The sequence below is a fragment of the Muscardinus avellanarius genome, assembly GCF_963383645.1.
Source record: "Muscardinus avellanarius genome assembly, chromosome: 3".
Lineage (NCBI taxonomy): Eukaryota > Metazoa > Chordata > Mammalia > Rodentia > Gliridae > Muscardinus > Muscardinus avellanarius.
The window spans coordinates 29,565,470-29,581,022 of NC_137788.1; the positions used below are offsets into that span (position 1 = coordinate 29,565,470).

At 44.4% G+C, this 15,553-nt stretch overlaps 1 protein-coding gene across 3 annotated transcripts in view; it reads left to right on the forward strand.

The window, feature by feature from the left end:
• The window catches only part of LOC308261368 (protein argonaute-1), a gene marked incomplete at both ends in the record, with an annotated part of 40,546 nt that overhangs the window by 12,726 nt on the left and 12,267 nt on the right, over nt 1-15,553 (forward strand). For 2 of the 3 annotated variants that reach the window (XM_080693243.1, XM_080693244.1), the window contains 9 exons: nt 712-832; nt 1,249-1,430; nt 1,821-1,957; nt 2,184-2,318; nt 2,442-2,529; nt 3,478-3,625; nt 9,725-9,844; nt 10,219-10,341; nt 10,475-10,608. In XM_080693243.1, coding sequence (XP_080549369.1) covers nt 712-832; nt 1,249-1,430; nt 1,821-1,957; nt 2,184-2,318; nt 2,442-2,529; nt 3,478-3,625; nt 9,725-9,844; nt 10,219-10,341; nt 10,475-10,608 — 1,188 coding nt within the window. Of the gene's footprint in view, nt 1-711; nt 833-1,248; nt 1,431-1,820; nt 1,958-2,183; nt 2,319-2,441; nt 2,530-3,477; nt 3,626-9,724; nt 9,845-10,218; nt 10,351-10,474; nt 10,609-15,553 lie in introns of all 3 variants that reach the window. The other variant, XM_080693242.1, reaches the window with a different exon arrangement.

Sequence of the window (15,553 nt, forward strand, 5' to 3'; positions counted from 1 at the left end):
TGGGGGGGCTTCAGAAAAATGAGAGATGAGGTTTTTCTGTAGTTTATTAGTTCAGTTCATTTGTTTGTTCTTTCTTTCTTTCTTTTTTTTTTTTTTTTTTTTCTGTACTGGGGATGGAACCCAGGGGCATTGTACCTCTGAGCTACATCGCCATCCCTATTTTTTTAGTCTTTTTATTTTTGAAACCGGGTCTCACTGAGTTGCAGAGGGCCTCACTAAGCAGCTGAGGCTGTCCACGAACTGCGATCCTCCGGTCTCTGCCTCCCGAATGCTGGGATTACAAGCGTGCGCCACCACACCTGGCCAGATCTTTTTACTTTCTACCTTTTTTGCTTATCGGACTGGGGATTGGAGATTGGAACAGCTTGGATTTGGATAGACCCTGGGGTTAAGCCCTTCTCCCTTAGACTCCGCCTCTTCTCAAAAGACACAGCACTCATTCAGGACCTTAGAGCTACGGTGAGCTAAAAACTAGAGCATCACCTGGGAGCCGTGTTAGAAATGCAGACTCTCAGGCTTCCTCTGACCGTTGAACCTGAAGCCGCATTTTAATGAAGCATCCAGGTGAGTCACAGGCATGCCAAAGTGTGAGGCGCACCACCATTAAGTAAATGCTAGGATCGAATGCAGTAGATGGGGCATTGCTCCTTACTTCCAGAAGCTTGAAGTGGTAGTGTCTCAGCTTCCACAGGCCACTCCTATCCTCCACAGGGAAGTGGTGGAGTACATGGTCCAGCACTTCAAGCCTCAGATCTTTGGTGATCGCAAGCCTGTGTACGATGGAAAGAAGAACATCTACACTGTCACAGCACTGCCCATTGGCAATGAGCGGGTAAGGTTGGTAGCTGGGCCACACCCGAGTCAGGGGTCAGTAAAGGAGCGTAGTTCATATAAGCCCGTCTGGAATCGGGTAGTTCAGAGATCCTTTGTGTCTTTTGTGCTGAGAAAGTGTGTTTATGGTTAAGGGATGGGTAGGTGCTCATGTTTGTCTAGTGTACTGTGTGTCTCTTCCCTAAACAGAACAAGAGACTTAAGGACTTTCTACTAGGTTGAGAGGGACAACAGGTGAACCAAGGTAGCTGGAAATTCGGGTTGAATTTACTCTGGGGTCTTTATCGTGAGCCCCTATTGATTTAGGGAGCAGATTCTTATCAAGTCCATAGAATGGGGCAGTTGGGGCAGAGCAGGGAATACAGGTTTGTGGGACAGTGATGGTAATCCTTCTTTCTTTTTCTCCTCCTCCCGAAGGTCGATTTTGAGGTGACAATCCCTGGGGAAGGGAAGGATCGAATTTTTAAGGTCTCCATCAAGTGGCTGGCCATTGTGAGTTGGCGCATGCTGCATGAAGCCCTGGTCAGTGGCCAGATCCCTGTTCCCCTGGAGTCTGTGCAAGCCCTGGATGTGGCCATGAGGCACCTGGCATCCATGAGGTACTGGGTGTAGTTAGTGTCTGGGATACTAATGTTGGCAGTACTGCTGTGGGGGAGGGAGGGAACTGATTAAGGTCCCACAGTGTGCCAGTGGAAAAAAAATTTTTTTTTTCTGAAGCCCTGCCATGTGCTAAGCAAATGTACATATACATCAAATGGTTTAAGCCCTGGCCCTTTCCTTACATATCTTTGGGCCTTGCCCCATCTGTCTCTGGAGGGCAGAGGCAGGGTAGAGATTTGGACAAGGCAGGCGTACAGCGAGGAAAGGATCAGAGCTGGCATTAAAGCCCTGGTGTCCTGCCTTCCAGGACAGGGCTCCTCCGTGCCCAGGATGCCTCACAGGGTGGGGGCCTGTGCCCGAGGGACCAGTTCTCTGCCTGTCCCTGCCAGGTACACCCCTGTGGGCCGCTCCTTCTTCTCACCGCCTGAGGGCTACTACCACCCGCTGGGGGGTGGGCGCGAGGTCTGGTTCGGCTTTCACCAGTCTGTGCGCCCTGCCATGTGGAAGATGATGCTCAACATTGACGGTGAGTGGGGAGAGCTGTGGAGCCGGGGGCACCCCGAGTCCAGTGACCGCACTCCCATCCTCATCCCCCCCAGCTCTGCAACCACACTCCTGGTCTAATTCCTATAGCCCTGGTACCCCTTGGTCCCCCACCCCAGTACCCTGTGAAGAAGAGGGTGTAAATTGTCATACCTGCTTTTGTTTTAGAAGACAGCCTGAGCTGAGCTTTCCCTACCCTGTCCCCACAGTCTCAGCCACCGCCTTCTACAAGGCGCAGCCGGTGATTGAGTTCATGTGTGAGGTGCTGGACATCAGGAACATAGATGAGCAGCCCAAGCCCCTCACGGACTCCCAGCGTGTTCGCTTCACCAAGGAGATCAAGGGTGAGGCCCCAGCCAGAAGGGGAGGGAGAGAGGCAATCCCCTTGGGATAGGCCTGGGCCCGGGAGCAAACTGCTGCAGCGCTGACAAGTAGTGTGTGTATGTGTGTGTGTGTGTGTGTCTCAGGCCTGAAGGTGGAGGTGACCCACTGTGGACAGATGAAGAGGAAATACCGCGTGTGTAATGTTACCCGCCGCCCTGCTAGCCATCAGACGTAAGTGGGCAGGGTTGCTGAGCCATACTCTACTGGTGGAAGAGGGCTGAGACTTCAGACACACTCCCCCTGCACCCTTCTCCCATTGGCCCTGAGAAGGAGCTTTGGACTGGCCTCAAATTTGAAGATAAGCTGTGGGAATTTCACATCCCACCCTAGCCTTCCCGGATCCATTGATTGTCTGTGTCATTTTTGCCTTCTTGATCTTCTCTTTTCCTCCTTGGGCCCTTATGTAGAGCAGGTGTTTTCCACTGATCCCTGTCACGGTTCTGTAATGATTAGAATCTCTCAGTTTATTATTTTTGGTACTGGGGTTGAATCTCAGGGTTTCCTATCTCTGAGCGACATGCCCAGCCCTATTATATTTATTTGTTTTTTGTTTGTTTGTTTGTTTGTGGAACTGATGATTGAACCCAGAGACATTCTACCTCCGAGCTATACTCCAGCCCTATTTTTTATTCTTTATATTGAAACAGGGTCTCACTAAATTGTAGAGGGCCTAAGTTGCTGATGCTGGCTACAAATCTGCGATCCTCCTGTCTCAGCTTCCCACATACTGGAATTATAAATATGTACCATCACTCCTGGCTTCAATTTATTCTTCCTAAAAAAGGAAACCTGGTTTCTAATATCAGCCTTGGGAAAACTATCACGGATTCTACTCCCCTTGTTGATTTCAGACTATACTGGATTATGAGTACCTACTCCATGTCAGGCTTTCTGTTCGCCATTAGAGATGCATGTGGATCAGATACAGTCCTGACTGGTGGAACTTGCCCCTTGAATCCTTGGCCTCTGCCTTGGAGCCTGGCACTGCCTGTGTTCCCATGAGTAGCAGTGCTTAAAGAGGTTGGGCGGGATAGGCCGCCTGAGGCTTTCCGCAGCTGTGGGTCTAGAGAGGTGGTGTCGAGTGCTGATTGTGATACCTCCTTCCCTTCCTTCAAACAGGTTTCCCTTGCAGCTGGAGAGTGGACAGACTGTGGAGTGCACAGTGGCACAATATTTCAAGCAGAAATACAACCTTCAGCTCAAGTATCCCCACCTGCCCTGCCTGCAAGTTGGTCAGGAACAGAAGCATACCTATCTACCCTTAGAGGTGAGATGTCAAGTAACCACAGGGCCGGGCAACAGGCATCGTATCAGATACCTGTACATAAATGGTCTGTTCAACTATTTGTTATCTCTCTTTCTCATTTTGAAGTTGGGAAAGTTGACATTCTGAGAATATATGAGGTAGTTCTGTAAAAATATAGGCCTTAATCTTACCTGCTAAACTTTTTTTTTTTTTGGTACTGGGGATGGAACCTAGGGGGATTCTACCTCTGATATACCCCCAGTCCTATTTTTTATTCCTTTTTTTTTTTTTTTTTGGTGGTACTGGGGATGGGACCCAGGGGCATTCTACTTTTGACCTACACCCCCAGCCCTATTTTTTATTCTTTATTTTGAAACAGGGTCTCACTGAGTTGCAAAGGGCCTAAGTAGCTGAGGCTATCTGTGAACTGCGATCTTCCTGTCTCAGCTTCCCAAATGCTGGAATTATAAGCGTGTACCACCACCCCTGGCTTATTTTTATTTGAAACAGGGTCTCACTAAGTTGCAGGGGGCCTCACTAGGTAGCTGAGGCTGGCTGTGAACCTATGATCCTCTTGTCTTAGTCTCCTAAGTACTGGGATAAAAGCCTGAGCCACCACACCAGGCTTCTAAATGCTTTTCTTATTCTCAGTTCTAGTCTTATATTCTTTCAGTGCTGCTAGGCAGTAGGGCAAGCTGTATTAAAGTTTAATAAATAATTAGCGAGACATAGTGGTGCACACCTGTAATCCCAGTATTTGGGAGGCTGAGACAGGAGGATCGAAGATTTGAGGGCAGCCTCAGCAATGCAGTGAGACTCGCAGCAACCGTGTCAAAAATAAAAAAGGAGCCAGGTGTGGTGCCACTTGCTTGGAATCCCAGCATTTCAGAGGCAGAGACCAGAGGATCATGGTTCGCAGACAGTTTCAGCTGCTTAGCGAGGCCCTTTGCAATTCAGTGAGACCCTGTTTCAAAAATAAAAAAGAAAGCCAGGCATGGTGGCATATGCTTGTAATCCCAGCATTTGGGAGGCTGAAACTGAAGGATCGTGGTTTGTGGACAATCTCAGCTACTTAGTGATGCCCTCTGCAACTCAGTGAGACCTGGTTTCAAAATAAAGAATAAGTAGCCGGGCGTGGTGGCGCACACTTGTAATCCCCACGCTTGGGAGGCTGAGACAGGAGGATCGCACGGGTTCGAAGCCAGCCTCAGCTGCTTAGTGAGGCTCTCAGCAACTTAGTGAGACCCTGTTCCAAATAAAATATAAAAAAGGTCTGGGAGAATAGCCCAGAGGTAGAAAGCCTCTGGGTTCCACCCCCAGTACCAAAAAAAAAAGAATAAAATAAAATAGGGTAGGGGGTGTAGCTTGGAGGTCAAATGCCCCTGGGTTCCATCTCCAGACCTGCAAAATAAATAAATAAATAAATAAATAAATAAATAAATAAATAAGACTATCTGGGCATAGTTGCACATGCTTGTAATCCTAGCATTCAGGAGGCGTATACTGGAGGATTGTGGTTCACAGACAGCCTCAGCTACTTAGTGAGGCTCTTCACAACTCAGTGAGACCCTGTTTCAAAAATAAAAAGACTAGTAGCTGGGCGTGGTGGCACACACTTGTAATCCCACCATTCGGGAGGCTGAGACTGGAGGATCGCGGTTCGCGGACAGCCTCAGCTACTACTTAGTGAGGCCCTCTGCAATTTAGCAAGACCCGTTTCAAAATAAAGAATAAAAAATAGGGCAGGGGGTGTAGCTCAGAGGTTGAATCCCCCTGGGTTCCATCCCCAGTCCCGCAAAAAAAAATAAATAAATAAAAAATAAAAAGACTAAAAAATAGGGCTAGGGGTATAGCTTGAAGGTACAATGCCTTGACAAAAATAAATAAATAAATAAATAAATAAATAAATAAATAAATAAACTAAAAAATTAGGGATGGAGGTGTACCACCAAAAAGGTAAATAAGTTAAATAAATAATAAATTATATACGTATAGAGCCAGGGGTGTAGTGATTTTTTCTTTTCTTTTTTTTTTTTTTCTTTTTTTGTGGTACTGGGGTTCCTGGAAGCCCTTCTACCTCCGGGCTATACTCCCAAACTTATTTTATATTTTTATTTGGAAACAGGGTCTCTTAAGCCAGCACAGCTGGCTTCGAACCTGTGCGATCCTCCTGTCTCTGCCTCCCAAGTGCGGGGATTACAAGCATGCGTCACCACGCCAAGCCACTAATCTATTTTCTGTCTTTGTGAATTTGTCCCTTTGAGACATCGCATATAAACAGAATCACACAGTTTATGGTCTTTGTGATTCGCTTCTTTGACTCAGTGCAATTGTTTCAAAGGTTGTCCATGTTCTTTTCAGGGTTTATCTGTGTGATGCATAGGTTTGTCCATTTATTTATTTATTTATTTATTTATTTATTTATTTATTTATTTATTTATTTATTTTTGTGGTACTGGGGATTGAACCCAGGGCCATTCTACCTCCAACCTACACCCCCAGCCCTACTTTTTATTCTTTTTTTCTTTTTTTGAGGGTTTGGGGATGGAACCCAGGGGCATTCGACCTCCAAGCTATACCCCCTGTCCTTTTTTTTTATTCTTTATTTTGAAACCAGATGTCACTGGGTTGCAGAGGGCGAACCGCGATCCTCCAGTCTCAGCCTCCCGAATGCTGGGATTACAAGCGTGCGCCACCACGCCTGGCTTTCTTTTTTTATTCGTGTGTGTGTGTGTGTGTGTGTGTGTGTGTGTGTGTGTGTGTGTGGTACTGGGGGCTGGAACCCAGGGGCTTTTCTACCTCTGGGTTATACTCCCAGACCTATTTTTATACTTGATTTGGAAACAGGGCCTCACTAAGTTGCTGAGAGCCTCACTAAGTAGCTGAGGCTGGCTTCAACCTGTGTGATCCTCCTATCTCAGCTTTATTCTTTATTTTGAAACCAGGTTTCAGTTCGCTGCAGAGGGCCTCACTCAGTAGCTGAGGCTGCCTGAGAACCCACATTCTCCTCGCTAGCCCTGGGATTACAAGCGTGCGCCACCGTACCCAGTGCTTTGTCCTGTCTCGTTTCTCCATTCATCAGTTGGCGGGCATTTGGATTGTTTCCATTTTTTGATTTATGCTTATGTGAACATCCATGTACACATTTTTGTGTGAACACATGTTTTTATTTCCCATGGGTATATACATAAGAGTGGAATATTTTATAACTCAGTGTTTAACATCTTGAGGAGCTGCTAGACTGTTTCTAAAATGACTGTGCCATTTTACTATCCTATAAGTGAAGATTCTAATTTCTGCTCAGGTGGGATTTTATTCTAATTATAACAAGAAGCCTTTGGAAGTTTTTAAGTAGGAGAGAAATATGGATTATCTAAATTTCCAGAGCTAGAAACTAGAAATAGCCAATCCTTCAATCTAAATGTTGAAATCATAATTCATTCCTGCTTTGGTTTTTTTGTATTTCAAATTATAGTCAAATATATATAACATAAAATTTACCATTGTAACCAGCAAGTATAGAGTCCTATAGCATTAAGTATGTTTAGCTCGTTGTACAACTATCACTACTATTTATCACCAAAATTTCTCATTGGCCCACACTGAAGCTATACCCATTCAATAACAATACTCCTTTGCCCCATTCCTTTAGTGCTGGCAACCATCATTTTACTTTCTTTCTCTATGAATTTGACTACTCTACCCACATAAGTAGAATCATACAATATTTGTCTAGTTTATTTTTCTTTGACTGGCTTATATGTTTAGTCGAATGTCTTCAAGGATTATTCATGTTTTATCATGTTAGAATTCACTTTCTTTTTAAGGCTGAATAGTTTTTCTTCTGTGTGTATACCACATTTTAATTTTTTGTTAATGCATTGATAGATGATTGAGTTGCTTCTGGTTTTGGGTTTTGTGAATAATATAGCTATCAACAAAGGCATAAACATACCTTTTAATTTTGCAGCTTTCATTTCTTTTGAGTGCACACCCAGAAGTAGAAATGCTGGTTCATATGGCAACCCTGTGTATAATTTTTTGAGGAGTCACCATACTCTTTTCCATAGTGGCTATACCATTTTAAATTCCCACCAGCAACATATAGAAGTGTTTGAATTTTACCACATTTCTCCTTTAGTTGTTTGCTAGTGTTCTGTTACTACAATGATCTATAAAGAAGTCTACTTTTAAGAGAACAATTTAGATGGGTGTGGTGGAGCATGCTTGTAATCCCAGTACTTGGGAGGCTGAAACAGGAGGATCACTACTTAGTGAGACCCTGTTTCAAAAGAAAGAGTAAAAAATTGGGCTGGAGTGTAGCTCTGAGGTCTAATGCCCCTAGGTTCAATCCCCAGTACTGCAAAAACAAAACAAAACAAAACAAAAAAACCAACCTCACCAATTTCAGCAATTCTGGATGTTCAGCAAGTGAATTGACTTATATATTCTCTGAAATACGGAATTTAAAAGCAGGTGAAGCCAGGTGTGTTGGTGCACACTTGTAAGTAATTCCCGCATTTGGGAGGCTAAAACAAAAAGATCGCTGTTCATGGACAGCCTCAGCTACTGCTTAGTGAGGCCCTTTGCAACTCAATGAGACTCTGTTTCAAAATAAAGAATAAAAAATAGAGCTGTCATGTAGCTCGAAGGTAGAATGCACCTGGGTTCCATCCCCAGTACTGGGGGAAAAAAAAAAAGCAGGTGACCTTGGCCTGGTCCCCCCCCCCTTCTATTGTTTAGGATGGATTCTGGAAATTAGGATGGGAACCAATACATACAGAATATTGGCCTTACAGGAGCAAGTTATACATTTTATCCCATCGTAGTGCTTTGAGATAGCTAGTGTTTTCCTGTATCTGAGATGAAACAGCTTGAGTCTTAGAGTAGTTAAGAGAGCTGCCCAAGCTGGATGTGATGGTACTGTAATACCAGTACTTGAGAGGCTGAGACAGGAGGATCACAGGTTCACGGCCAGCCTCAGCTTCTTAGTGAGACTCTCTGCAACTTAAACCCTGTTTCAAAATAAATAATAAAAAAGAGGAATGGAGGTGTATATCAGAGGTAGAATGCCCTTGTGTTCCATTCCCAATACTGCAAAGGGAAAAAAAAAAAAAAAGCTGTTCAAGGTAACATCACTTAGAAATGCAAAGCTGAACTTTGAGCACAGGCCTTCCAAAACCTGCTGGCTTGCTCTTCTGTTACAAGCCTTCCTGTTCAACTGTATCCTGGATATAGTATACTGGGAAGTGGCAGTCATACATCACTAGACATTCTTTTTTGGGTCTCCATTGTTTTCTTTTGGGCCCAGAACAGATGAACCATGTGGCAGGATGTGGCTGTTCCTCCTAACAAGAGGTGCTGTCAGCTAACAGAGACATTGATGTCTTTAGTCTGGAAGCTTAAGAGTTTAAAGTCATCCCTGGTCTTTCTGGTGTGTTATAGGATGGAGCATCTTGACTTTGTAGTAATTTTTTTTTTTTTTTTTTTTTTTACTGTGTTTGGGATGGAACCCGGGGCATTCTACCTCTGAGTTACATCCCCAACCCTATTTTTTTCTTTTTTCTTATGGAAAAAGGTTTCACTAAGTTGGGGAGCACCTCACTAAGTACTTGAGGCTGCCAGCTAACCACAGTCCTCCTGTCCAGCCTCCCAAGTATTAGACCGTTACTAGGATTACAAGCATGTGCCACCATGCCTGGCTTGTTGTAGGAATCTTGATTTGTTTCTATTGAGTTTTATGGTATTCAGAAGAGCTTTGTACTTGGACTTTGGGTAAATAATCAGTGCTACAGTTTGTTGTTTACTGTGTCCCAGAACTATGCTTAGTCTTTTACCTGCTTTATTTAATCTCCATACAACCCTCTGAGATTGATACTGTTCTTCTTATTTAACACATGATCCCAAGATCTGGCTCTGGATCCCAGGCCCCTAAGCACAAAGTGGGATGGTCTTTTGTACATGAATTTTTCCTAACATATGTATCAATCATGCAAAACTCAAGAGGAGAATATATGTGTATAGAAGACATTCCATAGTCCCTTTTCTCATGGCTGACAGCTGTGGTCTTTTAAAGGGTAGATTGTACTCACGCCAGATCTACCTGTCCTCATTTTTCAGGTCTGTAACATTGTGGCCGGACAGCGCTGCATTAAGAAGCTGACTGACAACCAGACTTCAACCATGATAAAGGCTACAGCTAGGTCGGCCCCAGACAGACAGGAGGAAATCAGTCGCCTGGTCAGTGGGGCTGCAGAGAAATGGGTGTTCATCTACTCAGTCAGTGGGCCTTTGACAGCATAGGTGCTTTAATGCCCCAGCAGGACCCTGCTGCTCTAGGACAATCCAACCAAGCCTAGATTTGTTGGCTGGGACTCTGCATGGCTCTTTTTGCTTCTTGACCTTTTAGCTACTTTGCTTCCTCTTTCCCCTCCATTATAACTTTCATGTGCGGTCCACTCCTACCTCCTTCCTTGTTACTGCCTCCTCCCCTTTTTGGGGTGATTTCTTGCAACTTCAGATTCTCTTCAGGGCTTTCTTCTTGGGACCCAGAGGGCGAGAGCAGTATTGCCAATCTGCCGCTCCCCTGAAACCCACCCCCTTTATCCCTGCAGATGAAGAATGCCAGCTACAACCTAGATCCCTACATCCAGGAATTTGGAATCAAAGTGAAGGACGACATGACGGAAGTGACGGGGCGAGTGCTGCCGGCGCCCATCTTGCAGTACGGCGGCCGGGTGAGCAGGGTCAGGGCCAGACAACACCTCTGGGGCATATAGGGTGGTGGGGTTTTGTAGCCAGGAGCTTTTGCTCCCTATCCATCTGGCTCTACTGAGGCTCACCTGGACGCCCCCTCTTGCTTATCCCCAGAACCGGGCCATTGCCACACCCAACCAGGGTGTCTGGGACATGCGGGGGAAACAGTTCTACAATGGGATTGAGATCAAAGTCTGGGCCATCGCCTGCTTCGCACCCCAAAAACAGTGTCGAGAAGAGGTGCTCAAGTAAGGAGGGTTAGGGATGGGGTGGAAGTGTGGGGTGAGCCCCAGAGCAGCTGCTTCCTCTGCCCAGGGGTTAAGATTGATCTGTAATTTGTTCTTTTCTGTTGATTTTGCATGCATTGTCCTTTCCGACTTCAGAGCTCTACCTGTTCATTTTTTGTCTATCATGCTCAGAAGCCTTCAATAAGGAGCCATATCTATATCAGATATGATGAATTTAGGGCATGGATCTCCTAAAAGAGGCCTGAATCTTATTGTTACAGTTATTGTCATTGAAAAGAAGCAGACTGGGCATGGTGGTGCACGCCTGTAATGCCCATACTTGGGAGGCTAAGACAGGAGGATTGCAGGTTCTTGGACAGCCTCTGCAACTTAGTGAGGCTGTCAGCAACTTAGAAAGACCTTGTTTCCAAATATAAAATAAAATAGGGCTGGAGGTATAGCCCAGAGGTAGAATGTCCCTGGATTCAATCCCCACCATCACAAGAAACAAACAAACAAATGGTAGTAGTGATGCCTATAATGTTTATGCTGACATTATACTTAAAATTTCTAATTTATGTTCTCTCATCTCCACAGTAAGTGGTGGTATTTCTATTTTCAGGAGACTGAACCTTAAAGAGGTTACTTGTCTAAAGTTTGCACATAAAGAAAGTGTCAGGATGGGATCAAATCAGATCTGAGCTTCAAAACTTGTATTCCAGCCAGGCGTGGTGGCACATGCTTGTAATCCTCGCACTTGGGAGGCGGAGACATGAGGATCGCGCATATTCGAAGCCAGCCATGCTGGCTTAAGAGACCCTGTTTCCAAATAAAACGTATAAAAATAGGTCTGGGAGTATAATCCGGAGGTAGAAGGGCTTCCAGGAACCAACCCCAGTAACACACACACACACACACACACACACACACACACACACGCGCGCACACACAAATATATATATATATATGTCTGGGAGTATAGCCCGGAGGTAGAAGAGTTTCCAGGAACCCCAGTACCATAATAAAAAACCAAAAACAACAACAACAAAAAACTTGTATTCCAGCCAAGCGTGGTAGCTCACACTTAAAATCCCAATACTTGGGAGGCTGAGACAGGAGGATTCAGGTTTAAAGCTAACCTCAGTAACATGAAGACCCTGCAACTTAGTGAGACCCTGTTTCAAAATAATAATATAGAACTGGAGATGTAACTCAGAACACCCTTGGGTTTAGTCCTCAGTACAAAACAAACAAAACTTGTCATTTCTAATTGGAAACAAAAAGAGCAGCTTATTTAGCTGGTCCTCTATGAGCTGTTCTCTCCTATGCATGGTTTGTTTAGTCAGCTCCAAGTGACCTACATTAGATAAACATGGGTTGTAAGGGTCTCTGCACCATCAGGCCCAAGGGCCTGGGAGTAGATGGCCACAGTGAAGAAACAGACCTAGCCAAATACTTAAAGAAATGTTAAGCCAGGTGCAGTTGTGCACGCCTGTAACTCCAGTGCTTGGGAGGCTAGACAGGAGAATTACAGAGTTGCGGTCAGCCTCAGCTACTTAGTGAGGCCCTTTGCAACTTAGTGAAACCCTATTTCAAAATAAAGAATAAAAAATAGGACTGAGGGTGTAGCTTGGATATAGAATGCCCTTGAGTTTAATCCAAAGTATTAAAGAAAGAAAGAGAGAAAGAAAGAGAGAGAAGTGTTAGATGAATTGTGTTATAGTAAGTGAATAAGTGAGTCACAATCTTTTTAAAGAGTTTTATTGACGCACACTTGTAATCCCCGCGCTTGGGAGGCTAAGACAGGAGGATCGCACGGGTTTGAAGCCAGCCTTAGCTACTTAGTGAGGCTCTCAGCAACTTAGTGAGACCCTGTTTCCAAATAAAGTATAAATTAGGTCTGGGAGTATAGCCCGGAGGTAGAAAGCTTCTGGGTTCCACCCCCAGTACCACCAAAAAAAAAAAAAGTTTCATTGAGATTTGTTTGTTTGTTTTGTGATACCGAGGAGGCCGCAGTCTTGGCTTCCCAGCACTGAGATGGTAAGTGTGTGCCACCACTCCTGTATGAAATGTTTTAAAGAACCACAGAACTCATGTAAACAAAGTGTACAGTTCAGAGATTTCTGCTGCTTTTATTTAATTAATTTATTTATTTTTGTGCTACTGGGATTGAACCTAGGAGAGTTCTACCTCTGAGCTACAATCCCAGCTCTTTTCATTTTATTTTATGACAGGGTCTTGCTAAGTTGCCTAGGCTAATGACCTTGCCATCGTCTTGTCTCAGCCTCCCAAGTCACTGGGATTATAAGTGAGTACCACCACACCCAGCTTCTGCTGCCTTTTTCATTTTCTTCTATCTTTTCTTTTTTTTTTTTTCTTTTTTTTTGAGCCCTCTCCACCTTTTTTTGAAACAGGGTCTTGCTAGGAAGGAACTGATAGATCTAGAATCTCAGACTTAAAAGGGGTCAATTCAGTGAGGATTCTCTCCTCCTAGTGACACCTAGATCTAGGGATAAGAATGTGGCTTATGTGCACTTACCTGTAAATATATATTTTACTTGAACTGTGATCTTGTTTTGTTTGTTTGAATCTCTCAGTGCCTCTTAGTGCACCCGAGCTAGAGGCATTCAATCAGAGGTACTTACATGGGACTTAAAAGATAAAAGATTTCTAAGTCTTCACCCATGGCAGTGGATGAGCTTGTCCAGAAAGAATGTGCATAATAAGCAAAGGCTAAAAGTAGAACTCAGAAACTGCAGAGTAAAGGGAACAAAGCCTTTAAGTGAGGAGAGGATGGCATCCAAAGCGCAGAAAAGGAGCATCCTTTGAGAAATGGGGGAGACGGGGAGGTTGTTGAGGAGTTGGAGACATTAGTAGATGGGGGTGGATAAGGAAGATATTGCAAACCTCAGATTTTTTGTAAAAAGGCCCCATTACTTAGCTGTATCATTGTTAGAACAGGGTTTTAAGATCTTCCTAGTATAGACATTTCTCAACACTTTCTGTCCCCAACACTGGACACAGAACCCCAAGTGTGGTCTGGTAGTAGAGAAAAGATGGGGAATACTCTTTCTCTTAAAGTAGGAACTCACTGTTGATAAAATCTGATAACATTGGCATTTTTGGTAGCTATACTGCAGTTGTGTTCAAGGCAGAGAGACTGAGGAAATGCTATTGAGGAAATACTAGATAAAGACCTGCTTCTTATTTACATGAGACAATGCTTAGATTGTATTTTTTTCCTCTCAAACTGGGGGTCGAACTCATGAGCGCTCTATCACAGTTACATCCGCAGCTCTTTTTGGTTTTTAACTTTAAGACAGGGTCTTGCTAAGTTGCCCAGGCTATCCTTGACCCCGCAGTGATTCCGCCTCAGCCTCCTGAGTCTCTGAGATTACAGGTGGGCACCATTACCTTGATTATATTTTTATATTATCATATTTTTTTTAATTTAATAATAAGTGTAAGGAATAATTTAGTAAACACTCATATACTCATCATCCAGAGTTTTGTCAGACTTGCTTTATTCTTATTTTGTGTGTATACAGTACCGGGGATTGAACTCAGGAGCATTCTACCTCTGAGCTATACCGCCAGCCCTATTTTTTTTTTTATAGGGTCTCACTAAGTTTCTGAGGCTGGCCTTGAACCTGCCATCCTGCCTCTATCAGCCTCCCAAGTACTGCGATTATAAGCATGTACCACCACACATGGCTCCATTTTATCTTTTTTTTTTTTTTTTTTTGTGGTACTGGGGGTGGAACTCAAGGGCTTTTCTACCTCCAGGCTATACTCCCAGACCTATTTTATATTTAATTAGATTAAATTTTTTTTTGGTACTGGGGTTGGAATCCAGGGGCATTCTACCTCTGAGCTACACCCCCAGCCCTATTTTTTATTCTTTATTTTGAAACAGGATCTCACTGAGTTGCAGAGGGCCTCACTATAAGTAGCTGAGGCTGGCTGCGAACTGATTCTCCTCTCTCAGCCTCCCAAATGCTGGGATTACAAGTGTGCCGTCACCACGCCCGGCTATTCTCTATTTTATTTGGAAACAGGGTCTCACTAAGTTGCTGAGAGCCTCACTAAGTGGCTGAGGCTGGCGTTGAACCTATGGAATCCTCCTGTCTCAGCCTCCTAAGTGCTGGGATTACAAGCGTGCACCAGCATACCCAGCTCACTTTATTCTTTAAAAGTAAACACTAGCCAGGCATGCTGGCACATGCTGATAATTCTAGTACTTGGAAGGCTGAGACTGGAGGATCATAGGTTCAAGGCTACCCTCAGCAATTTAGTGAGGCCCTGAGACTGGAGGATCATAGGTTTAAGGCTACCCTCAGCAATTTAGTGAGGCCCTTTGCAACTTAATAAGACCCTATTTCTTTCTTTCTTTCTTTTCTTTTCTTTTTTTTTTTTTTTTGTGGTACTAGGGGTGAAACCCAGAGGCTTTCTACCTCCGGGCTATATTCCCAGACCTTTTTTTTTTTTTTTTAATATATTTTATTTGGAAACAGGATCTCACTAAGTTGCTGAGAGCCTAAGTAGCTGAGGCTGGCTTTGGACCCGTGCGATCCTCCTGTCTCAGCCTCCCAAGTGCAGGGATTACAAGCGTGCGCCACCACGCCCGGCTTAATAAGACCCTTTTTCAACTAAAGAGTAAAATAGTATAGCTCAGTGGTAGAATGCCCCTGGATTCAGTCCCCAGCACGCACACATGCATGAGCGTGTGCGCGCGCGCGCGCGCGCGCACACACACACACACACACACTCTCTCTCTCTCTCTCTCTCTCTCTCTCTCTCACTCTCTTTATCTCTCTCTCACTCTCTCAATATTAAACTGGGTCATAGTGGCACACACCTGTCATCCCAGTACTTGGGATGCTGATATATGAGGATCACAGGTTTGAAGCCAGGCTCAGCAACTTAGTGAGGCTCTCAGCAATTTAACAAGACCTTGTTCATAAAT